This window comes from Aedes aegypti, chromosome 2, assembly GCF_002204515.2.
Source record: "Aedes aegypti strain LVP_AGWG chromosome 2, AaegL5.0 Primary Assembly, whole genome shotgun sequence".
Taxonomy (NCBI): Eukaryota; Metazoa; Arthropoda; class Insecta; order Diptera; family Culicidae; genus Aedes; species Aedes aegypti.
In genome coordinates this window covers 238,909,522-238,937,316 of record NC_035108.1, presented here as the reverse complement: position 1 = coordinate 238,937,316, position 27,795 = coordinate 238,909,522, and the positions used below count along the sequence as shown (strand labels likewise).

At 36.7% G+C, this 27,795-nt stretch overlaps 1 protein-coding gene across 5 annotated transcripts in view; it reads left to right on the top strand.

The window, feature by feature from the left end:
• LOC5570937 (protein outspread) overlaps positions 1–27,795 on the top strand; it is a 656,156-nt gene that overhangs the window by 552,395 nt on the left and 75,966 nt on the right. For 3 of the 5 annotated variants that reach the window (XM_021844551.1, XM_021844546.1, XM_021844548.1), the window contains one exon: positions 2,553–2,675. The exons of the other annotated variants lie outside the window; for them this stretch is intronic. In XM_021844551.1, coding sequence (XP_021700243.1) covers positions 2,553–2,675 — 123 coding nt within the window. The remainder of the gene's footprint in view (positions 1–2,552; positions 2,676–27,795) is intronic. 5 annotated transcript variants of the gene reach the window in all.

Genomic DNA, 27,795 nt, shown 5'->3' with positions numbered 1-27,795 from the left:
TCGTACTTGTAGCGACGCCGTCTTTGTTTTCAACTTATTACACACTCTTACAAATACTGTCGTCCTTACTGTCGAAAGGTCGAAATCAGCGAAGTTGTCTTCAAAGCTCGCGTCATTGTCCAACGGGTCGCCATCAGCGATGTTGGCTGCACTCATTCTCGGAACTATCAGAAGTATCATAACTTTTCAAATAATCGAGAACAAACATTTCCGCGACTAAACTGTCAAAACAATAATTCACATGTGAAGACCGATGCATCATAGTAAGCACTGATATTGTTACGCGTTTATGGGGCTCTGCATTGTTTTGATTTTGTATGGGATTTTGACTTTTACTGGCCTTGTTGTTTACAAATTTTATGGTGGAATGAAAGAAAGAGGAAGAATTTTGTGCAGAGCCCCATTCTCGTACATTCAAGAGCAAATAAACGCGTATCAGTCACGCGTACATTTTCCCGCATATTATCAAGTTATTTGAAAAAATTAATTAACAAAATGTATGTAATAGGTTAGAAGCACCGGTTTTGGCCATACGCCAGTTGTAGCCATAGTGGATTATACACCGTTTTACACAGCCAATCAGCATGAAACCTTTTGTGTTCAGTAGATCACATTCATATGATACAGCTACCTTCATTTACTCGTTCAAATTGATTCAAAACATAAAATAATCAATTGATTTTCCTTAAAATTTTAACTCCCATGCACCTAATTTGGCCAAGGTACTCCTAATTTCGCCACTCTCATGAGAAATCAATGCGATTGGCCAATTTAGGTACCGAAGTTAAATCTCTGGCCGAAACTGGTTCCATTTGCCTATATTGACCAACGGGATTTTCGAAAAAATGGTTTTAGTTCAGTTCAGTTTGATATTTTACACACATAACATAGATTGAAAGCTTACATTTGACATATTTGTAGTGTAAATACGGCTTCTCATTTAATTTTTATTGACATTTTCTCTTAGGCTGGCCAAAACCGGTGATTTTACCCTACTGTAATTAATAATTCATTGCACCATTTAAGTGCAAATTTGGGTGCGAAAACATCGCTTTTCCAATTTAATTAGAGCATAAAAGTGTTCACGACTTCCATCGCGTTTTTCTTAGGTGCGTTGTTGGGGAGTAGTGGGACTTGTAGATATGCATTTACGGGCAGTCTAGTCCTCCGATTGATCTAAATGTTTTACCGCAGCTCAGAAATAACCTCAGTTTTAATCATAAAAAATTAACAACATTTCGAACACGAGTTTTCCAATTACAGTCGAAGCTTGTTATAACGACATCGCAAGCGACCATCGTAATAGAGAAAAGTCGGTATAGAGAATTGTTAAAACATCAAAATATTTTGCGAAGGACCGAAAAATGTCGCTATAGAGAGCTTTTGTCATTAAAAAGTTGTCGATATAACGAGCTTCGACTGTATTGCAAATCGCCCATTTTGTAAAGAACGACAAACTGAATTTAAAAGTATTCGAAAAACAATCTGTTACCTATACTGAAAAATACTACTCTTCAAACTTTTTGTCTCATCAAAATGAACAATTTATTAGAATGGCAGATGACTCTGAATATTTTTATTTAAAATTTATTTCCAATTCAAATTTTTGTCAAATTGAAGAATTGCGATAACTCAATAGATTTTTTTTGTGAAAAGCTGTGAATTTCTAGCTAAGCAAATTTTAAGTTATTATTTTCTAACTTTTCATGTTGAAAAACGGATAACGTATGCTTTATACTGTCCACTATTGTATTGGCCTAACTTTGCGCAATATAATGTCTGTCTAATTCATCCCAGTTAACACCAGTTCATATACTAGTTCATAGCGCATTAAAGTACAATCGTGAAGGTGATATACGTACATACACCATAATACTTATGACACACTTGTGGTATACGTACCATGGTACAATTATCTTGAAATGGGTTCCATACTGATAATTGTCTTCATTCAAGATAGCCTTGGAATAATTTTCTTGACAACTTGTATCATGGTATATGTATCAAATGTCTGTCCAAGATATAAGGCTCCAAATTTGAATTCGTCTTTCCCATTACATACGATCTTGTGTTTACCTTGTGAAGCAATTGATTATTCATTGAAACGATCGTTGATCTCAATTTTGGTCTTAAAAAAAATTATTTGTTATATGTTAACAGAAAAGTCGTTGAAAAAGATTGAAGTGTATTTTGAATCCGAAATCTCTCAAAATTACGACTGCTCTTGTATTATTCTATTCTTTTCTAAATATGTGAACTACACGGCGTGTAAAATACCATTGCAAGCACCATACCAACCAAAGCTACCTGGGTCCGCAGCACACAACTACTATTGTCATATGATGAAACCGTCTAAACACCAATATTTCCACCTTTCTACCTTCTACTTTCATGTTATGCATTCTACCAAACATCGAACACCGATCACTTTTCCGATCCGCACTGAATCCGTTCTGCGACACTCACCACTCGCCAACCCGCACCGCCTTTCCCTGCACCCCATGACACGAACCAATTACCCGTTTGCGACCCCGGCCACTTCACCAAAACAGTCTACAGCGATCAACCCGTTTCGTCGAAATCGCCACCCACCAGAGATAAATTACATCCCGAAGGCAAAGCTCAGGCACGTATCAGGAACCGCAATCGATCATCGCTGGATGCAACCGACTCAGGTAAGTGCTGCTTCGATCTCTCATCCTGTTCTGGTCCATTCCAGCCATGTAGCAACATGCAAGCAAACACATGACTCCGGCACTTACACACAACTGAGAGAGCACCTCCCGTACCGATCGTACAACAACAATATTACTTTTATACGTGATAAACCGCCACTCGTGAGTCGCCATTCTTGGTCCTTTTCTTCATCAACGTTTGAGAAAGGCTATGGGATGACGAAAATGCTGTAGGATTTTATAGAACGCTTGGAGCACTTGGACAAATGACATCCACTTTCAAATATTAGGTTTCAGGCTTTTAGGCCATTTCAACGCACTCGCGACCCTGCCAAGAAAATTATATGGCAGGATCTGCAAAAAGAAATTAAAACATTACATTTTTAAAATAAAAGTTCTCAATTGTACCCTGACTCGTAGCCCTTTTGGAAAATATCTAAAATTTGGAAAAAAAAAAACTTCAGAAGCCAAGTCCGACATTGAAAAAACAATTACTACTAATTAATTGCAAAGAAGTTCTTGCTATGCAGTTTAAAAGCGCGCATAATTTTAATTTAGGACTCACTAATTCAATTGAAAATCAAGTTACTCAGTTCATTTTTATTTTTTTAATATATTAAAAAGAGCCACGTAAGCAAATACAGTTTTCACATTCATTCAAATGTGAGAAAAGCACTGTCAGCCTGTTAGATGGTTTAATTTATTTTATTTTTTCATTATATCCCGCACTTTGGCATTGCTTTTTATCACGATAGCATCAAATTTAATTTGTCATGATCAGCGAACCCTTTCCGAACCACACCGCTGCCGATGGTATTCTAACCCAGGGATGGGGATTACGACCTGTCTGTTCATAGTCAATCTCACCGGTATGGATTGGAGTTGATGAGTGTCTCCCCTTTTGATATGTAGGGGCCTTCCAAGTGTCTTGTCTTGACACACGTACCTAGGACCTGGAGAGTGCCATGACTTGCCTCAAAACCGAACGGGAAGGGTGTTGATGCTTGCTCCGGGCCTTTCAAGATCGATGTACAGATGTGCAACAATCACTCCGGAATGGCAACTTCATGTGTGATCCGTACATATCACAGGGCAATTGTCTATTTCATCATTTTGCGCCACGGCGCTGAGATACTTTGCGTTATTTTTGTTTGCGCTATCTTGGCTGCCATTGCAAGTTAAGCACGCCAAGTGTGATTGAGTGGCTGCAAATGGATCAACGAATGGGATCATGTCAAACGGGTCGTCGGCGATCGATGCGGGTTTAGTCAGACGTCAAACCAGCTCAAAACGGTGGATTTCCTCTTCGCGGGGCTCTCCGGGTGGCGACGGCACTGAAGGTAACAATGTTGCCACAGAACAAGAGATCGGATCGGATGTCAATGCCATAGCTCGTGCCGTCAGCTAAGAACGCGTTATTAAATTAAAAGGAAAATTCGCGGAGAGGTGTGCCCCAGGTGGCGTTAATCTGTTCAAGATGGGAAGATCGTTTTGAATTAGAGGAATTTGCCCTGAAAGTAGCTTAAGAGTGCCTTTTAAGGAAACCTACTTGTAATCAGAGGACACAGCATGTGTTTGATTAACAAATTGAGATGTGACTTTGCGAGAAAAGGGCGTATTGTAATGAATCTCAAATTCACGACTCCAAGTTGATACTGTGGAATAGAAAGTCAAATTAAATCCGAGCTTCAAGGTGGAACAACTTAAAATCCAACTTCCAATATTTCACCAAAACTTTACAGGCACTAATCTCGCGAGTTATCGAGCCAACAATAATGCACTTTTTACTATCTCTTCAGTTTAGTGCCTTTGAAAACGTGAGTAGTAAATAATCTGGAAATCTGCAAATAGACGAAATGTAGGGATGCCACACAACCGACAATTCACTAAATTCAGCCCATGATCTGCATTGAAGTGTACAGAATATGTAACTGCTTCCCTCATAGAGTAAGGTTTGACGGTTATTCAAAACCAAAATGTTGCTAAATATAAACGCTCTGGAAATTTGGGTAGTGCTTTTATAGAAATATAACCCTTTAATACGCACCCACTTGGTTTAACAGGCGTCTAGGCACCTCTCAAAACTCTTTGTTCCTGGCTATGGGTCAATCCGGCTAGCCACGCTGAATGTGGTGCACTAGAGCCGAGTGTTGCAAGCTGGAAGGCATGCGACATACCATCATCGCAACGTGACGGTTTGCCTCTCCGCATGTAGCGTCACTTTCTCAAAATCACACACTTTGCCGTCGTCGCTGGCGGATTTCCTTTGAAATGCAGTTTGACCCCGATCTCTCTCCTCAACTGATGCTTGCGGTTGAACTTCTGCTGCCTCTGGCGTGCGAAATGGCGTCCTCCGTTTCAGTTTCCTGTGAGCGTATGAACTATGACAGCTCCTTGCGGTCTGCCGGAGATCTTCGTCTCTTGAAACACCGTTTGTGTTCGGGCCCACAAATAAAAGGCCGTCTATTGAGGTGGCTGTCGTCAGCCCATCAGTCAGGAATGGCTAAGATAGTTATGTTTACCTGATGCATAAAATGGATCTTCTACCACGAACTGGTACTGCTGAAATCACCACCAAATCAATTGAGTTTAAAATAGTGTTTGAGGTTTACTAAAACCACCTCATGTTATTTTTCTTGAATTGTCAACTCTAATGAGGCTTCGTGATATTTGGTGACCTCATATGCTGTTGTAATACCGTCAAACGTGCAATCCATGCTTAATATAACTTGATTAGTAATGATTTATAAATCAGTGTGATGCACATTAGATACCGTTTTAGTGGTTTCTTATCGAATACACGGATTACCTACTAAATCCCAATGTTTTTCGATGCACGAAGTATTTTAACAGCACTTTTTCTCAATTTAACCGTGTTGACCGACAAGTAAGAGGGATTTCGTTTATAGAAAATTTTGAAACATTCCTGCATTTATTGGTATTTACATTAATATAATATATGCACAGACATTAATTTTTGCCTCAGATCAGTGGCGTGGGAAGGATATGACAGTTAAGACTACGCACAAAAATACCAGAGTAGGACAGTCGAAGGATTTTTTCACCCATGATTCAACACGAAGGGACATCATTCCTACATAGTTGTTACATCCAGATGCAGATGTTCTTGGATAAATTGCCAAAAGCATTTCTGGAAGTATTTCTTGACAAATTACTGAAATATTTATGAAGAACTGTCAAGAGATTCCTAAAGAATGTTTGGAACAATTCATGGATTAGCCCATGACGAAGCGGGTACAGTTTTCGCATAGCAGAAGTGTTTTTTTTTTTATCTTTCGGTTCGTCGGAATGGAAGTTTTTTTTTCGGTTTACGGGCAGTGCAGTTCGAGAAGCCCAACAAGTGGATTTGATTTTCGTATCGCTTTATCGGAGGAGTGGAAGTTTTTTTTTCTCGGTTTTGAAAAGTTACGCATAAATGATACTTTATAGCTAACGGTGAAATAGTTCGACGACATCGTTATGACGACCAGCTTCAAAATACAATACCGATAAAAAAAACCGGTGAGATCTTTTCATGATGAATTGTGTTATTTGATTATATTTCCAATGTTATATGCATTTTGGGTTGGGTGGGACCATCAGGGCACCCGATTGAAGCGAGATGGATAGGAAGAGTGAAACTGTCAACTTTCTATCGCTAACATTTCGTGGAAAAAGGACGGGCTCTTCTTCCCATCTATTGGGTCTTTCTGACAAGCAAGGGCTTGATTGTACGACTGTTCGTGTGAACTTACTTTTGGAAGGAGATTCTTTTTCCTTGCGGGTTTCGCGTAAGTGTCTCTGCTTACGGGTCTGTCATTCGTTTTTGGCCCTTCAGACAGGAGTATGATTGAATACGAATAGTCATACAATCTTGAACAAATTGTTTTGTTAGAATAGGCCATTGCTACCAGTGGATACCTTGCTGCAATAGATGGCATTTATATCATCATCATCATTCATGGATTAGCCCATGACCGGCAGTGTTGAAAAGCATCATGCTGTCAACCAAAGATAGGCTGGAGCCGCGCTCACAGGCTCAAGTACCAACAGCGATCGATTTGCTCATAGGATCTTGGATCGGAGAACCAGCACAAAACAAAAATGTAAAAAGAGCGTGATTTACTGGGTATATCAATAATATAATATAAATATTTAAAACTAATGTACGATAGTATAAAGAAAATTAACCGATATATGGCGTCATCGTAGAATTATCACTTGAAATCTTATGCGTGAATGCATCTCAAAATGAAATGATGCGATGCTTTCTACAGTGTTTGTGTTCGAGCGATCGTGAGCAAAGAGAAAACAATCGCACAAAAGGGATCATTATTCTACAACGCATGAACAGTATTAATTATTTTTATATTTTTCGAAAATGCAAAATCTTATAAGTTTTTTTTTTTTTAATTTCTTTATTAGTATCATTCCAAACATTACATTCATTTCTTATATCTAGGTGTTCTGTGTTATTTGACAACACTATCATCCTAATTTGGTAAAACAAATTTAAGATTTAATTAACATTTTGTTAACAACATATTACATTTCATTTGCCGTAGCAGTTCAGTTTTTTTACAGGTGAGTTGATTTCACCTGCTTATAAGAGAAAAAAAAACGTTTTTAATATACTTAACCTAACTTAACCTAAACATATAACGCATTAATCGTGGCAATAGAAGATTGTAACGATTTTTGCCTGAAATTATTAATGATTGTATTTGACATTTGTTCCAATGTTTCAACATTGGATATTCTATGTAACTCATTGGTACTATACCAGGGAGGAAGCCTCAGAATCATTTTCAAAATTTTATTTTGAATTCTCTGCAGAGCTTTCTTCCTGGTATTACAACAGCTAGTCCATATTGGTACAGCATACAACATGGCTGGCCTGAAAATTTGTTTGAATATCAACAGCTTGTTCTTAAGACAAAGTTTTGATTTTCTATTAATAAGGGGATAGAGACATTTTACATATTTATTACATTTGGCTTGAATGACCTCAATGTGATTTTTGAAAATTAAATTCTTATCTAGCATGAGCCCTAGATACTTAATTTCATCTGACCAATTTATTGGAACCCCTCTCATAGTGACAACAGGTCTACTTGAAGGTTTCAAATAAAGAGCTTTTGGTTTATGTGGGAATATTATTAGTTGAGTTTTGGAAGTATTAGGAGAAATCTTCCATTTTTGCAAGTATGAAGAAAAAATATCCAAACTTTTTTGCAATCGACTACAGATGACACGCAGGCTTCGACCTTTGGCGGAGAGGCCTGTGTCATCCGCAAACAAAGATTTTTGACATCCCTGAGGTAACTCAGATAAGTCAGATGTGAAAATATTGTATAATATTGGTCCCAAAATGCTGCCTTGAGGAACACCAGCTCTTACAGGAAGTCTTTCAGATCTGGAGTTCTGATAATTAACCTGAAGTGTACGATTTGACAGATAACTTTGAATTATTCTAACAATGTATGTTGGAAAATTAAAGTTTTTTAATTTTACAATCAAACCTTCATGCCAAACACTGTCGAATGCTTTTTCTATGTCTAGAAGAGCAAGACCAGTAGAATAGCCTTCAGATTTGTTGGAACGGATCAAATTTGTTACACGTAAAAGTTGATGAGTGGTCGAATGTCCATGGCGGAATCCGAACTGTTCATTGGCAAAAATTGAATTTTCGTTGATGTGGGCCATCATTCTGTTCAAAATAACCTTTTCAAAAAGTTTACTGATGGAGGAAAGCAAACTGATTGGACGATAGCTAGAAGCTTCTGCAGGATTTTTGTCTGGTTTTAAAATTGGAACAACCTTAGCATTTTTCCATTTGTCAGGAAAATATGCTAATTGAAAACATTTGTTAAATATATCAACTAAAAATGATAAGCTACTTTCTGGAAGTTTCTTGATGAGGATGTAGAAAATTCCATCATCGCCAGGAGCTTTCATGTTTTTGAATTTTTTAATAATAGTTCTCACTTCTTCCAAATCAGTCTCCCAGGCATTTTCGAAAACGTTCTCTTGATTGAGAATATTTTCGAACTCCTGAGTAACTTCATTTTCAATTGGACTAGTAAGTCCTAAATTAAAATTGTGCGCACTTTCAAACTGCATAGCAAGTTTTTGAGCTTTTTCGCAATTAGTTAGTAATAATTTGTTTTCCTCTTTCAATGCCGGTATAGGCTTCTGAGGTTTTTTCAAGATTTTAGATAATTTCCAAAAGGGCTTAGAGCCAGGGTCCAATTGAGAGATTTTATTTTCAAAATTTTTGTTTCTTAATTGAGCAAAACGTTTCTTGATTTCTTTCTGCAAATCCTGCCATATAATTTTCATAGCAGGATCGCGAGTGCGTTGAAATTGCCTTCTCCTCATGTTTTTAAGACGGATCAAGAGTTTAAGATCATCGTCTATAATCACGGATTCAAATTTTACTTCACATTTTGGAATTGCAATGCTCCGGGCTTCAACAATGGAATTTGTTAAAGTTTCAAGAGCATTGTCAATATCAAGTTTAGTTTCTAAAGAAATGTTAACATCAAGATTAGAGTCAACATACGTTTTATATATATTCCAGTCGGCTCGTAAATAATTGAAAGTGGAGCTGATAGGATTGAGAATCGCTTCTTGGGATATTTGAAATGTAACAGGGACATGATCAGAATCAAAATCAGCATGAGTAACTAATTGGCTACAAAGATGACTAGAGTCGGTTAAGACCAAATCAATCGTAGATGGATTTCTAGAAGAGGAAAAACATGTAGGGCTATCAGGGTATTGAATTGAGAAATATCCTGAAGAGCACTCATCAAATAAAATTCTGCCGTTGGAATTACTTTGAGAATTATTCCACGACCGATGTTTGGCATTAAAGTCACCAATGACAAAACATTTTGACTTATTGCGAGTCAATTTACGCAAGTCAGTTTGGAGCAAATTAACTTGCTGTCCAGTGCATTGAAAAGGCAAATAGGCAGCTATGAAAGTATATTTACCAAACTGTGTTTCAACAGAAACACCTAAAGTTTCAAAAACTTTAGTTTCAAATGATGAAAACAGTTGATGTTTTATACGCCTATGAATGATGATTGCAACTCCCCCACATGCCCCATCAAGTCGATCATTACGATAAACAAAAAAGTTAGGATCTCTTTTGAGTTTAGATCCAGGTTTTAAATACGTTTCGGTAATAACTGCTATATGCACGTTATTAACCGTAAGAAAATTAAACAGCTCGTCCTCTTTACCATTCAGAGAACGAGCATTCCAATTTAAAATATTTAAATTTTTATTTGGATCCATTAGAAAAACGTAATCCAATAACAATTTGGTTTGTAAATTTTACACCTACTTGGACTGCTTCAGTCATAGTGGTGGCTTTGAACATTGCATCAATCATTAGATTCAATTGTTCAGTTAGAAAATTAAAATCAGATGCAGACATGTCATGTGATTTCCCATTGGAATTTCCGGTAGACGAAGAAGCGGAGTTACCTGTGGCGGTAGGGTTTTTTCCATTTGATTTGAAACAAGTAGAATGGGTACCCATGGATCGAACAGGGGAGGAGTTCGAATTTCCTGCTACGATATCGGCAAAGGATTTGCCGTGGGTAGATACATTCGAAATTGAAAGATTCGAACGGCTACCCGACGGATTAAAATTAGTTTGTGAATATAATCATGCTCTTATGATCTTCCTGATGGGTATGATTCATGATCAAGCGATCGTTAACTGAAAAATGAGCATTGTTCGATACTCTACCAGGCAAATTCCGGAAACGACCGTTATCGTAACGGATATTATCTTTCATCTGCCTGGCACGAGCCTCAATGACCCTTTTGCGTGAAGGACAATTCCAAAAATTGGACTTATGGTTAGCCCCGCAATTACAACATATGAATTTGGTGGTATCTTCCTTTACTGGACAGACGTCTTTGGCGTGAGAAGAACCTCCGCAAATCATGCATTTAGCATCCATGCGACAATTTTTTGTACCATGACCCCACTTTTGGCACCGACGGCACTGAGTGGGGTTCTGGTAATTTCCTCCAGGTTTCTGGAAATGTTCCCATGTCACACGGACATCAAACAAAAGTTTTGCTTTTTCTAAAGCTTTAATATTATTTAGTTATTTTTTGTTAAAGTGAACTAAATAAAATTCTTGAGAAAGCCCTTTCCGAACAATGCCAGATTGGGTTCTCTTTTTCATAATGATTACTTGGACTGGGGAAAATCCAAGTATATCATTTATTCCATTTTTGATCTCTTCAGGTGATTTATAGTCACTTGAGAGACCTTTCAAGACAACTTTGAACAAACGTTCAGTTTTGTCGTCATAAGTAAAAAATTTGTGCTTCTTCTCTTCAAGATGTTTGAGAAGAAGCTCACGATCTTTAAGAGTTTCCGGCAAAACGCGACAGACTCCTTTCTTTGCGATTTGGAAGGAAACCTTGATTCCCCTAATGGAGTTCAAGATCTCCTGCCTAAATCCCCCAAATTCGGAACAACTGACCACGATAGACGGCACTCTTTGCTTCCTCACTTGAATCAAAGAGCCTGTGCTAGAGGCTGCTTCGATTTGGTGTTCGGAAAATTTGTCTAGAGCATCGAACTGATTGCTCATTTCGATACAATTATTCATTTCACCCTTGGAAGAAAGTTCGTATTCCGGGGAAACGTCCTTTCTTCCATTCTTGCCACGTGTAGTGACAGTTTTAAAACCCACTTTTTTGGAAGGAAGTAGTGAATTCAGAGATTCACCCTTCCTTTTGTTAGTTGTTGATACCATGTTTAATTAATAAACGAAAGAAGACGTGACCTTCGAAAGGTTTTTTCCCAAGACGGTGTCCAAGAAGGATTACCACCGCTAGCTTTCGCCAACGGGTCCAACGAAAAATCGAAGGCACGGGTCCAAACAAGGATCGTAAAGGGATCAATAGTAGAAAAAATAGTACTGAAAAGTACTGTTTTAGTAGCACTGAAAAGTACCGTTTTTAATTTTAGCACTGAAAAGTACTGTTTTTGTAGCACTGAAAAGTACTGTTTTATTGCTTTAGGTAGTTTTTAAGAAAACTTCCAAGAGCAGAGAGAATTCGTGTACGTACAGCACGAAGGTACGATGCGCACTGAAATCTTATAAGTTTGTTATTGTAAAGTCCTCGTTATGGTAAGAATAAAATCAGGTAAAAAATTGATGTCTGTACGAGGACGCTAAGTGGTCCCCAACGCTCCTAAAGATATTAGGTGTAGATAACCCCGTGCACAAAATCTAGCTCGCTGCTCTAGTGCACGCAGCATGAATACAAAAAGCTACCATTAACGAATTGTCCTGCGCGCGTTGATAATTAGCATAGGACTAATGCCATCCAGAATGAGTCGAAAAAAATAAAAATCGTACTCGATAGTCTTCGATTTGGTTTAAATTTTGCACATGTTTTTGGTATGGTAGAATAAGTGTTTCCATAGAAAAATTTATCATTTTGACTCAAGTGTAACTTTTGAAAATGGCCTATAAATTTTTGCATGCAACTTATTTGAAAAATTCTAACTCCGAAATTGTTAATTTTAGAGAAAAAGGTTCCATGAAGAAGTTGTAACTGTTTGGACTATAAGAAAAAAATATACACTGAAAAAATATTTATTTATTTTCATAGAAAAATCAAAAATAAAACTTAAATTTTAAAGTATGCGAGAACCCCATTTTTAATATTTTTAAATTTTCACCATAGAATCATGATAGTTAAAAGATGTTTAGGACAAAGTTTCATGATGGAGAAATTATTAATAAAAAAGTTTTTCTACGAACAACTTTTGGTCGATTTTCAAAATTTTTATTTTTTGTCAAAATAAATACGTTCTGATGATACAGTAAGCATCTTGAAATTATTTTAAGTCATAATGATTATATGGATAGTTTATCTAGAAGTAGCCATTTTTGAATTATATCGAGTTTAATGCAAAAAATATTGTTTAAATATTAAAACATGCCATTTTCATTAGTTATTCGTGATTCTCCATCAAGGAAAATAAGTAAGTGGAAAGAAATATGGTCTTTACTCTCGAAAACGTATAATTATTAATGGAGAAACGCGTTATGAAAATTGCCTATTTTAATATTTAAACAATATTTTTTGCAATAAACTCGATATAATTCGAAAATGGCTACTTCTAGAGAAATTATTCATATAATCATTATGGCTAAGAATCATTTCTAGAAACTAACTGTATCATCAAAACGTATTTATTTTGACAAAAAATCAAAATTATGAAAATCGACCAAAAGTTGTTCTTAGAAAAACTTTTTTATTAAAAATTTCTACATCATGAAACTTTGTCCCAAATATCATTTTACTATCAAGATTCTACGGTGAAAATTAAAAAAATATTTAAAATGGGGTTTTTGCGTAATTTAAATGTTAAGTTCTATTATTGATTTTTTCTATGGAAATAAATAAAATATTGTTTCAATGTATATTTTTTTCTTATAGTCCAAACGGTTCACTACAACTTCTTCATAAAACCTTTTTCTTTAAAATTAACAGTTTCGGAGTTAGAATTTTTCAAATAAGTTGCGTGCAATAATTTATAGGCCATTTTCAAAAGTTACACTTGAGTCAAAATGATCAATTTTTCTATGGAAAATACTTATTCTACCATACCAAAAATATGTGCAAAATTTAATCCAAATCTAAGATGGTCGAGTTCTGTGACTGTCCGATTTGACGTAGAATCCGTCATAGAAGTTAATTTTCTATGTAGTTCTGAATTATATGTCAGCGTGCTGTGTTATAAAGATATCCACAGTATAAAATATTATTTTACTTCTATGCTGCCTATCAATTTGTTACTAGTGGCTTTTCGTACTCATATTGCGTATACTACAAGGAGCCACAAATCAACCCAACTTTGACTTCTTTTGACGCAATTCGGCTCTTAGATGACAACAGCGAAAAAAAAACAACTCAGTACAAACAAAATTACCCGGCGTTAGCTTTCGAAGTCTCCGTAGTGGGTTAAAACAATTTAATGTTGAGTAATCTCGAGTGAACCCAAATTTGGCTTATTTCATTGAACTTTGACGATGGGTCGGTGCGTCTTTCTGTTTTTGACAACATTGCTGTTGCGGGAGAGGCAAAACAACCCAACCGTGGGTAAAAACTAAATGCAGTTTACCTAAATTTGAGTAAGAAGAGTTTATTTTTTGGGTAGTCTGATTTCTCCGTGTAGAACAGCGAGCTCGATTTTGCGCACGGGGGTCATCTACACCTAATATCTATAGGGACGTTGGGGGACCACTTAGCGTCCACGTACAGACTTCAAATTTTTACCTGATATTTTTTTTTAACAAAACGAGCACTTTACAATGACGAACTTATAAAATTTCGCATTTTCGAAAAATAAGAGACGACCTAATGAAAAGACTTTGATCACCGATTTCCATCACTGATGACCGATAGCATCGTGTACTGAGTATACTCATCTTGAACAAAACTCGCTTCTTATACACAGCAGCACGTGCGTAGTGCTGCTGGCAGTGGCCGATGATGTTCTTGCTGTTCCAAGGCATTCCTGGAAGAACCTGCTGAGCCATTCCCACAGAACTTCCCAAGCACACTCTGATGAAGTTGACTGAATTGTCGTAAACATTTCTGCAAGATATTCCATGATTGATTCCTAGAAAATGATTAGATCACATTTCCCATAATTCATAAAAAAAGAAGTACACTTAGAAAAAAAAAATCTGAAAGAATCCTTGTAGCAAACATTAAAAATGCTTGAAGAATTGTTGAAGAAATTTCAGCGAAATATTCAAAGGGTTTTCTGCACGTTGAACAATTTTTCAAAAATCTTTGCTTCCTAATTTTACAGTTAGCCCGGATGTTTACAGCTTCGGAGATATCCAATTTACGCCAAGTCCCCATTGAGATGATGTCAGTTTTCAACATATCTTCCAATGCGCTATCAGTTGTCCTAGTATACAGCACGACTTTTTTTTGTTAAATAAGGCAAAAACGCGCAAAAACTTCTCAGTACTTTTTCTCAATGCATACTTTTTAATAAGGGACTGACATGCGGTTGACTACAGTCCAGAAATTATTTGTTTCTTCCAGTAAGCTCTAATTATCTACCTCAAGAATCTTTATTGCACATAGTAGTGCTTTATCCGTTGAAGCTGTTGCATGCTCCTGTGGAGCGAACAACGAAATCATGATCGTGTCCGGTTCGCGTAGTAACCGGCACCGATCATCTGTATTCATTTCAAGTTATATCTATACCAAAACGAACCATTTCCTATATTCAAACTCCCAATGTTGACTCCAGCTTCCATGAAGCAATTAACACGTAAACGTTTCCTTCCCATCCCCAAATTGACCTACATTCGAACGCAGCCAGCGTCGTTATTGCTTGTTATAATAATGAAAGCATTGAAGATGATACTCATCCTGAGTAGCGTTTGTAGGATCCAGTACAACTGTTCTTGCACTATCGGAGTAACAATCGCGGGCGGTCAATCATGCTCATGCTAAAGAATCTTTATTTCACAATTTTTCGAAAACTCCAAAGAATTTTAACTTATTTTGGTTTTTGGAAATCATTTTTTACAAATTGATACGATAATTTTAAAAATTAAAAAAAAAAGACACGGACACCGTCTTCAGCCATTTAGCTGCACAGACTGTAACTCAACACTAGACAATGGACAAGCATGCTCCAATGGCACAGCCGAGAAACATTCCTGACGAAAAGTTTCAATGGCTGAAGCGGGAATCGAACCCACACCCCATGACACGATGCGATTGAATGCCTGACGACTCTAAGCGCGCGGCCACGAGGCCCATTTTGCGTACCGTTTTGTTCAAATAGACACTTCTTCCTACGAAAATCAGACTTTTTCATACACTTTAGTAGTTTTTTAGGCAGGCTCTTCTGCCTCGTCTCTTTTCGATATAAATGGTACTCAACCTCCTAAACATTCATTAAAAACTGAACGAATGATCAAAGGTATCGTTTCTAAGTTAAATTTGCATTTAAATACATATATCGTTGCTTATGATTTGAACTCTTAATGCATCTGGTAGGCATAAATTAGCCTGTATTTTTCAAAAAATCGATTTCATTACTTAAGTTTATTGTTAACTATTGAGTAGATTGATAAGTTCTTATTTATTATTTTACTAATACTTTTGTTCTAAACGCCGAACACTGTGCTCATTCTTTCTCATATTCCGAAAACCATGGTTTAAAATCCTAACAGCATAAATATTTAGTATCTAAACCATCAGTTTTTGCAAATAAAATCATAAGAGCTAGTTTTACGGACCTCGAACTAAAGAATCATAACAAATTCCAGTATATTTAAAGAAATTATAATTGAGTTGCAATTGATCACCATCTCAAGGAAATTTGATGGCAGATTTCAGTGTGATGTTCCAACAAACTCTCTATACAAAGTCAAGTGTTCGGAGTATAAGTCTGTTCGGAATTTGAGACTAAACGGTGAAACATACTTGGCAACTTGGACAAGACTCTATTTTGGATGGGTTTTTTTTTCAACCAAATTGTCTGGTACCGTAAAACGGGGTAACTTTGATAATGCGGGTAATTTTGATAGTGCGAGACCTACAATATTAAGCAAAATAACGAAGTTTCTGTTAATCAGTTAAGCAAAATGAATGCAAAAGTAAAGAATAGTAGCATGACACTTCATGACAAAGCTATTTTTGTTGGAATATAGTGCATTTGAGGATTTATATGCAAATATTAAAAATTTACAAGCTTTTAGTATTTTTTAACGCTTACAAACAATCTGTTGTACGATCCTTATTTGATAAAGTCATAATGAGTTCGTCATTTATCCTTGATCGCCAAGTTATAGTAGAACATGAATTCGGTCTCAAATCTCTTAGCAAAAACAATTTTTACAAGCTGGGACCATTTTTGTAATCTAAGTCAGAAATTTCCATATGGCGTTGAACGCCCAGAGGTACGCAACACTCTATAAATGTGCAGTAATTCTTTCAATTTTGTTCGATTCATGCTCCATTATCAAAGTTACCGCAAAACAGAAAACCTACTTTCGATTATTTGAAAAATAATATATCCATTTAGAATAAATCTTTTGGCAATCTATCAAGTGCATTCGATAGCTCAGATGTCAGTACTTGTTTTAAAAATATAAATTGTAATTCTTTGAAACAGCATGCATAAATATTGGAGTTTTCTTCGAAAAAACTATCAAAGTTATCCCTTTTTACGGTACTTCGCAACTATGAGCAATTCAATATGACGCACAGTAGCTTAAAACAATATACGTCGAAGTGAATTCGAAGTGCCAAGAATATAATCTGGTCAACATCCTGCTTCGATTATTACTGTTCATATATGTTATGTTACATTATGCGGAAATAATGTCAAAATTACATTATTATCAATCCAGACTATCATATTAAAATTAGCTTTTGCGTAATGCGATGCTTTTATGTACAAAGATTCCATATAACCAAAAAAACCATATACGTACAAAAGTGGAGGCGATATATGTGCATATTTTATATGCTGTAAATTCGAATACAATGCGAGTGTATAGATTTTATTGCGAACTAAGCTATAATCTCATGCGCTTTATTTTATGATAGCAAAGATGATTTGCCAGCTGCTACGAATTAGTTGGACTTATTTTATATGCTTATACGGAACAATACAAAATGGTCTGATGAATTCAGGAAATAGCATTCTATGCGAGCAAGTTCGTCACTGACACTATTTCTTTCACTTGCGAATTACATCACTCGTACAAGCAAATGATTTATACGTAAATTCTTATGCGACTTCTGGGATACCTTTCAAATGATTGCACTGCTACATTTATAAAAAAAAAGTTAACTCCCAGAACATCAAACTTAGTGTACATATATTCAACACTTAACTTAGAACAAATAATTTATTTTTGTGTGCTCGCATAAATCGAGCGTCTCGTAAACATTGTACTTGCTCTTCAAACAACGGCCACTGCCGGCTTACATAGTTATAAGCGACGGATGTAGAATGCAATTTCCATTCATTGTCCGGCTGCAGAAGAGTGCACGTTCCCTCTAATTGCCAATTGCCCGCAGGCTTGTACTCGTGTTGCCCATAAACCCTTACGCGTAATGGTAATTACGCATAAAATTTAATTAAAATTAATGAATTTTATAAATAATACACTTTACGGCGAATCCATTTTGCAGATGACGCACTAATGCTGCGTGGAATGGATGATCTGTCTGTCGTCGTGTCAAACCTAGAATGTTGCATTCGACCAGCTATAGCGACCGATTAACTACTAATATTGGGTTTTTCGCTCAGTGCTCCAGGAAGCTGCCTTAACTGCTGTCATGGCCATTGAGAACATCCAGAGGGGGCAAATTGCGTTGGTATTAATAAAAATGAAATGCCATCTCCGTGACTGACGTGCAGGACCGTCCCATAACCCGAAGTCGGCGCCCATTCGTCAGAGAAGACAAGAATAGCCCCTGGCGACAGGTTAAGCACTATAGTCTCTTAAACCCCCGGAGGGCCTCTCGATCGATAGTGCGCTCCTATGGGTAATTATTCACGATTATCACTTATCAACGTTCGACCAGTTGCGCATTTTGCCCCTTCGCAAACGAACGTGCGTGTAGATATGTGGTAGCGATCATGATCGATGCACAGAATGGACGTTCCCGAGAGTGGCTTGTCTGTGGAGATCAAAGATGTACTCTATGCGGTGTAAGCGATGATTCTCGAAGAGGATATAAATATATTTGTTATAAAAATTAGTATAAAGCTTTACGAGTCCATAAATTACACATAACCATAGTTATTTCATGCATGTGATGGTTTAATTCTTTTTTACTGAATCCTTTGTGTTTGACAGGTTTATTATCTCCTTTGGATAATTTTAGTGACCATGCAATCGAATTTGAATCAATGAATGTATTGTATCTCATGTTGGATATAAAATGCATAAATATATAAATTATAACTCTACGACAATGATTTATATAAACGTATACGTAGGTTTTGTCTATCAGAACATATAAAACATATACAACGAATTTCCCTTCATTGTTTTGTTTTGTTTTCTACAGTACTTTCTCAATATATTTTTTCGACAACGACTTCTGACAAATTTTAGATATTCTGCCATGAATTCTTTCAAATAATTCTAGATACCCCCGAGAACTCCTTACTCTAATTCTTCCAGAACATTCCAAAACTCATTCTATTTATTTCTGCCCAGATCAAATCGTTGTGCTCTTGGTCTGCTTACGTATGCGCTGTGCTCAACACCTTTTTACACCACACCCATTCTTCTAAATATCCCAATCATTCTTAACAAAGATGGTTCTATGCCACCTTGAAATAGATAAAAAAACGATGCATTAGAACCTGATGGTCAAGGTTTTTTTTTCAGATTTGCCATACAGTACAGATATATAAATTGATCATGATACCTGCTTGATAGCTTCGATTAGCTTGTTTACGACATGTGGCAGACGACATATAAGATAATCTGGGATTGCATTTTCTAGACCGTATTTAGAATAATGATCGCTTGGAAATTCTCATTTTCCAAATTGTTGTCCTTCTTGTAGAATGCGTTCAAATTGTGCCTATCAACTGCTGTAGAAAAATAGCCAGCTTCTCTGGGCCTATCTAGATGAGCTCGGCTCCGATGCTATTTTTACCAGTTGTTTATTTGCTCTAGAGCTGCTGAATGGCATCCTGAACATCCTTAACATTTAGTTTTCATCATTTATAGTACGTTATTAGCACCATTTAGGTGATGTTGCTTCCACCAATCGATCGTCTCACGTTCATTCGTCAAGATGTTCCCATTCCTGCACATTCCCATTATTCCTGCACATCATGGCAAAGCCGTTCCATCTCCCGCACCCTGCTTCCTCTAGACCGCGTTTTCTCATGAAATGGATGGGTCTGCTGTTCTATAGAGATCAAAGTTCTGACGGGTCTCTTGCTCCAGCATGGCCGCCCACGCTGCATTCATGTTCTCTATAAACCTCCTTGCACCTATCGTTCCATCAACTCCGTCCGACATTCCTGAAGTTGCTCTCACCTGCATCGTTCATGGGTGCTCTCACTGTACTACCACTAGTCCTCCACTAGTCAAGCCTCGTCCGGTAATGCAGTCTCGAGTTGCAGTGCGTATGCATAGGCAACATACAGCGACTTTATCCACTCTAGATTATACATACAGTAGCTGAACAGGGTTGGTGGTCTAATGGCTATCGCTTCTGTTTCATGGGTTCAATCCCAGGCCCGTCCCTTCCCTCGTACTCTGTAGTTGCATATTTCACTTGCTTCCAGCTTCCATTCTTAATCTATCATACCTAAACTATTAGTTTATAGCAATCGCTAGAACCAGAGACGGACAAGAGACCGTTTCCCTACGCTTCCATTATTCCATCATTATAACACATCTTCCCTTACGCCTGATACATAGACAGTCTGTTAACCTCTCTGCAATAAAATTGTCTTACCCGTTTACCTTCCCGCATGATCTGACGTAGATGCAGGGTTATATCCACTCTACTGTGGGCCAGTTTTAACTTTTCGGTTGTCGCGCGAATGTTTGTAACACGGGTAGTCGCGCATTGTACTTTGTACAACACACGGTTCTGCGAATATCTCAGGAGTCTGACCAATTAGAAAGATGACGTCTTCGGCAAAATTGTTCAGTAACTCAAGGGCTATCATTATTTTAGTCAAGAAATTTAAGATTTTGGCACTGGGCGGCGCTAGCGAGCATGGAACTTTTGTTTTGCAGGTCTCAGGATCCTGACCACTTAGAAAGATGGCGTCTTCGGCAAAGTTGTTCGGTAACTCAAGGACTAGCATTGTTCGAGCTAGTTGATTCAAAATTTAGCCACCAGGCGGTACTAGTGAGCATAAAACATTTGTTTTGCAAATATCTCAGGAGCCTGATCAGTGATCACTTTGAAAGATGGCGTCTTCGGCAGAGTTGTTCAGTAGCTCAAATTCTTTTTTGTTTAATCCTTGAAGTTCGAGATTTGGTAAAATAGTGATAGTTTCTGAGCTTCTGAACAACTTTGCCGAAGATGTCTGTCTAAACTAAATCGCCAAAGACGCTATATTTCTAAGTGATCAGGCTCCTGAAATATCTGCAAAACAAAAGTTTTATCCTCACTAGCGCTGCCTAGTGGTAAAATTTTGTATCATCAAGCTCGAACAATGATAGTCCTTAACTTACTGAACACAGTGCGCATCGTACCTTCGTGCTGTGCGTACACGAATTCTCTCTGCTCTTGGAAGTTTTCTTAAAAACTACCTAAAGCAATAAAACAGTACTTTTCAGTGCTACAAAAACAGTACTTTTCAGTGCTAAAATTAAAAAACGGTACTTTTCAGTGCTACTAAAACAGTACTTTTCAGTACTATTTTTTCTACTATTGATCCCTTTACGATCCTTGTTTGGACCCGTGCCTTCGATTTTTCGTTGGACCCGTTGGCGAAAGCTAGCGGCGGTAATCCTTCTTGGACACCGTCTTGGGAAAAAAACCTCTCGAAGGTCACGTCTTCTTTCGTTTATTAACTAAACATGGTATCAACAACAAACAAAAGGAAGGGTGAATCTCTGAATTCACTACTTCCTTCCAAAAAAGTGGGTTTTAAAACTGTCACTACACGTGGCAAGAATGGAAGAAAGGACGTTTCCCCGGAATGCGAACTTTCTTCCAAGGGTGAAATGAATAATTGTATCGAAATGAGCAATCAGTTCGATGCTCTAGACAAATTTTCCGAACACCAAATCGAAGCAGCCTCTAGCCCAGGCTCTTTGATTCAAGTGAGGAAGCAAAGAGTGCCGCCTATCGTAGTCAGTTGTTCCGAATTTGCGGGATTTAGGCAGGAGATAGCCGCCCAGATAGCCGTAGCGGTAAACGCGCAGCTATTCAGCATGACCATGCTGAGGGTCGTGGGTTCGAATCCCACTTGTCGAGGATCTTTTCGTAAAGGAAATTTTCTCGATTCCCAGGGCATAGAAGTATCTTCGTACCTGCCACATGACATACACATGCAAAAATGGTCAATCGGCACAGAAAGCTCTCAGTTAATAACTGTGGAAGCGCTCATAAGAACACTAATCTGAGAAGCAGGCTTTGTCCCAGTTGGGACGTAACGCCAGAAAGAAGAAGAAGAAGGCAGGAGATCTTGAACTCCATTAGGGGAATCAAGGTTTCCTTCCAAATCGCAAAGAAAGGAGACTGTCGCGTTTCTATTCTATTCTATTCTATTCTAAGCGCTTGCACAGCCAATGTTGAAAAGCATCCTGGAAATTCCGAAATTTCTTCCAGTATTTTCTTGTCAGCATTAATATTTGCAGCAAATCGGTAATATGATACAAATATTAAAATGGCCAGGCCCACTGTGCAGACTTTGTATTGAAGATAGTTTAGAAACTGGCGGCGATCAGATTATTCACTCATGAATAATATGATAGACGAAAATTCCTAATCTGTTTGAAGGAAGAAACGGGGACAACCGTACCAACCGTTTCATTGCAGGGGATAGATAAAATCGTTGGATAAAGCCTTGGCTTAAGCGCCATTACTCGCTCTCTGAAATGAAAAGAAAAGAAAACATTCCTATTCCCCATTAAGAAACAAATCAATGTTTGGAAAACACAGGAGCAAAAATAGGCTATGAATGCTTATTGGCTAATGAATGCCCATGGCTAAAAAAATAAATTGAAGCTTGCAAAAGTCATTCTGTGTCGAAAAAAATACCGCTGTGAAATACTTATCCACGGTTAAATCCATACACAAATTAGTCATGAAGCTAGAATGACTTGTTCACAGTTAAACATAATCAAATGGAATTCTCTCACCAAATTGATGTACAACATCTTCTTTCTTTAATCGTAAGTCCAAGCTGTTCTCGATGAATAAAATAGGAAATCTGTCTAGTCGATCAGGATCATCTGCTTCCAAATCCAGCGTTTTATTTTCGGGTCAGCTTTTCCCACTCCATCAAATTTCTCCAGCTCTTCAATTTACGCACAATCTTCAACCAGCAGCAAAAGCTCAACTTTTTATACGCAAAAAATGACAGCCACATTTTTTGAACGTCCGCCCACGCTCACAGATTGCTGCGATCCTTCGTCAAATCCAAAGAAAGGAGACTGTCGCGTTTTGCCGGAAACTCTTAAAGATCGTGAACTTCTTCTCAAACATCTTGAAGAGAAGAAGCACAATTTTTTTACTTATGACGACAAAACTGAACGTTTGTTCAAAGTTGTCTTAAAAGGTCTCTCGAGTGACTATAAGTCACCTGAAGAGATCAAAAATGGAATAAATGATTTACTTGGATTTTCCCCAGTCCAAGTAATCATTATGAAAAAGAGAACCCAATCTGGCATTGTTCGGAAAGGGCTTTCTCAAGAATTTTATTTAGTTCACTTTAACAAAAAAGAACTAAATAATATTAAAGCTTTAGAAAAAGCAAAACTTTTGTTTGATGCCCGTGTGACATGGGAACATTTCCAGAAACCTGGAGGAAATTACCAAAACCCCACTCAGTGCCGTCGGTGCCAAAAGTGGGGTCATGGTACAAAAAATTGTCGCATGGATGCTAAATGCATGATTTGCGGAGGTTCTTCTCACGCCAAAGACGTCTGTCCAGTGAAGGAAGATACCACCAAATTCATATGCTGTAATTGCGGGGAATTTGCTTCCGGAATTTGCCTGGTAGAGTATCGAACAATGCTCATTTTTCAGTTAACGATCGCTTGATCATGAATCATACCCATCAGGAAGATCATAATCATGCTCATTCACAAACTAATTTTAATCCGTCGGGTAGCCGTTTGAATCTTTCAATTTCGAATGTATCTACCCACGGTAAATCCTTTGCTGATATCGTAGCAGGAAATTCGAACTCCTCCCCTGTTCGATCCATGGGTACCCATTCTACTTGTTTCAAATCAAATGGAAAAAACCCTACCGCCACAGGTAACTCCGCTTCTTCGTCTACCGAAAATTCTAATGGGAAATCACATGACATGTCTGCCTCTGATTTTAATTTTCTAACTGAACAATTGAATCTAATGATTGATGCAATGTTCAAAGCCACCATTATGACTGAAGCAGTCCAAGTAGGTGTAAAATTTACAAACCAAATTGTTTTTTAATGGATCCAAATAATAATTTAAATATTTTAAATTGGAATGCTCGTTCTCTGAATGGTAAAGAGGACGAGCTGTTTAATTTTCTTACGGTTAATAACGTGCATATAGCAGTTATTACCGAAATGTATTTAAAACCTGGATCTAAACTCAAAAGAGATCCTAACTTTTTTGTTTATCGTAACGATCGACTTGATGGTGCATGTGGGGGAGTTGCAATCATCATTCATAGTCATATAAAACATCAACTGTTTTTATCATTTGTAACTAATGTTTTTGAAACTTTAGGTGTTTCTGTTGAAACACAGCTTGGTAAATATACTTTCATAGCTGCCTATTTGCCTTTTCAATGCTCTGGACAGCAAGTTAATTTGCTCCAAACTGACTTGCGTAAATTGACTCGCAATAAGTCAAAATTTTTTGTCATTGGTGACTTTAATGCCAAACATCGGTCATGGAATAATTCTCAAAGTAATTCCAACGGCAGAATTTTATTTGATGAGTGCTCTTCAGGATATTTCTCAATTCAATACCCTGATAGCCTCACATGTTTTTCCTCTTCTAGAAATCCATCTACGATTGATTTGGTCTTAACCGACTCTAGTCATCTTTGTAGCCAACTGATTACTCATGCTGATTTTGATTCTGATCATGTCCCTGTAACATTTCAAATATCCCAAGAAGCGATTCTCAATCCTATCAGCTCCACTTTCAATTATTTACGAGCCGACTGGAATATATATAAAACGTATGTTGACTCTAATCTTGATGTTAACATTTCTTTAGAAACTAAACTTGATATTGACAATGCTCTTGAAACTTTAACAAATTCCATTGTTGAAGCCCGGAGCATTGCAATTCCAAAATGTGAAGTAAAATTTGAATCCGTGATTATAGACGATGATCTTAAACTCTTGATCCGTCTTAAAAACGTGAGGAGAAGGCAATTTCAACGCACTCGCGATCCTGCTATGAAAATTAGATGGCAGGATTTGCAGAAAGAAATCAAGAAACGTTTTGCTCAATTAAGAAACAAAAATTTTGAAAATAAAATTTCTCAATTGGACCCTGGCTCTAAGCCCTTTTTGGAAATTATCTAAAATCTTGAAAAAACCTCAGAAGCCAATACCGGCATTGAAAGAGGAAAACAAATTATTACTAACTAATTGCGAAAAAGCTCAAAAACTTGCTATGCAGTTTGAAAGTGCGCACAATTTTAATTTAGGACTTACTAGTCCAATTGAAAATGAAGTTACTCAGGAGTTCGAAAATATTCTCAATCAAGAGAACGTTTTCGAAAATGCCTGGGAGACTGTTTTGGAAGAAGTGAGAACTATCATTAAAAAATTCAAAAATATGAAAGCTCCTGGCGATGATGGAATTTTCTACATCCTCATCAAGAAACTTCCAGAAAGCAGCTTATCATTTTTAGTTGATTTATTTAACAAATGTTTTCAATTAGCATATTTTCCTCACAAATGGAAAAATGCTAAGGTTGTTCCAATTTTAAAACCAGACAAAAATCCTGCAGAAGCTTCTAGCTATCGTCCAATCAGTTTGCTTTCCTCCATCAGTAAACTTTTTGAAAAGGTTATTTTGAACAGAATGATGGCCCACATCAACGAAAATTCAATTTTTGCCAATGAACAGTTCGGATTCCGCCATGGACATTCGACCACTCATCAACTTTTACGTGTAACAAATTTGATCCGTTCCAACAAATCTGAAGGCTATTCTACTGGCCTTGCTCTTCTAGACATAGAGAAAGCATTCGACAGTGTTTGGCATGAAGGTTTGATTGTAAAATTAAAAAACTTTAATTTTCCAACATACATTGTTAGAATAATTCAAAGTTATCTGTCAAATCGTACACTTCAGGTTAATTATCAGAACTCCAGATCTGAAAGTCTTCCTGTAAGAGCTGGTGTTCCTCAAGGCAGCATTTTGGGATCAATATTATACAATATTTTCACATCTGACTTACCTGAGTTACCTCAGGGATGTCAAAAATCTTTGTTTGCGGATGACACAGGCCTCTCCGCCAAAGGACGAAGCCTGCGTGTCATCTGTAGTCGATTGCAAAAAAGTATGGATATTTTTTCTTCATACTTGCAAAAATGGAAGATTTCTCCTAATGCTTCCAAAACTCAACTAATAATATTCCCACATAAACCAAAAGCTCTTTATTTGAAACCTTCAAGTAGACATGTTGTCACGATGAGAGGGGTTCCAATAAATTGGTCAGATGAAGTTAAGTATCTAGGGCTCATGCTAGATAAGAATTTAATTTTCAAAAATCACATTGAGGGCATTCAAGCCAAATGTAATAAATATGTAAAATGTCTCTATCCCCTTATTAATAGAAAATCAAAACTTTGTCTTAAGAACAAGCTTTTGATATTCAAACAAATTTTCAGGCCAGCCATGTTGTATGCTGTACCAATATGGACTAGCTGTTGTAATACCAGGAAGAAAGCTCTGCAGAGAATTCAAAATAAAATTTTAAAAATGATTCTGAGGCTTCCTCCCTGGTATAGTATCAATGAGGTACATAGAATATCCAATGTTGAAACATTGGAACAAATGTCAAATAAAATAATAAATAATTTCAGGCAAAAATCGTTACAATGCGTTATATGTTTAGGTTAAGTTAAGTTAAGTATATTAAAAACTTTTTTTTTCTCTCTTATAAGCAGGTGAAATCAACTCACCTGTAAAAAAAAACTGAACTGCTACGGCAAATGAAATGTAATATGTTGTTAACAAAATGTTAATAAAATCTTAAATTTGTTTTGCCAAATTAGGATGATAGTGTTGTCTAATAACACAGAACACCTAGATATAAGAAATGAATGTAATGTTTGGAATGATACTAATAAAGAAATTAAAAAAAAAAAAAACTTACTGAACAACTTTGCCGAAGACGCCATCCTTCTAAATGATCAGGATCTTGAAATATCTGCTAAACAAAAGTAGTGCCACCTAGCGGACAAATTCCGAATCAAATGAGGTACGATCAGATAGCGCTTCATCTCCAGAACAACTTCACTGAAGACCCCAAGTTTCTGAACTATCTGAATTTTGAGATTACCGATTTCAAACGCGAACCGAATATAGTGCATTCATTATTATGCTAATTCCATTTACATTTTTTAATTTTACCGATATATAAAGGGCCATACTGTAAATAAAAACTGTCGAGCATTGTTTTTTAAGAACATTCTTGAGGAATACATATTGGTTTGGTGTTGATAGATATCTTTGTTGCAAAATGATAGCATATAAATCATAACTGTTGTACAAAATACAACAGTGTGACAGGCCGAAGGTTAAATGCATAATCAATTGCTCCATCTTCATCTCATTGGTCCGCATTTTCCCATTGATGGTGACAATGTTGCCTAAAAATAGACGATCGCCATCATTTACACACTGCCCGGGTAGAGGAGAATAGCAAAAGAATAACAAAATTTACCATTAAAATAGAATGTTTGAATAGCAAAATTTGTTCTTTGTTTGTTTGAAATAAGAGATAAAATAACAAAAATAATAACTAAGTTTGTATGGCATAAAAACTAAATAATAGCATATTTTGCCATTGTAATAACAAAATAATAGCAAAAATATAAGCAACCGTAAATAACAAATATGTTATTATTTTGATATTGATAACAAAATAATAACTAAATAAGCTATTCACGAGTAGATCAAAATAACGATACTTTTAGTTATTTGACTTTAATATTTAAATTTAGCATGATTAAAAAATAAACTTTTAGCTCTCTTGCTAAAAAACTTTTGCTTTTTGAATCTTTAATGAATATCATATAAACAGTAAAACGAGCTATTATGGCAAAATTTGATATTGGTCTGTTCTCATAAATTATTTAAATATAGTTTTCAAATATCAAAATAATGACATATTT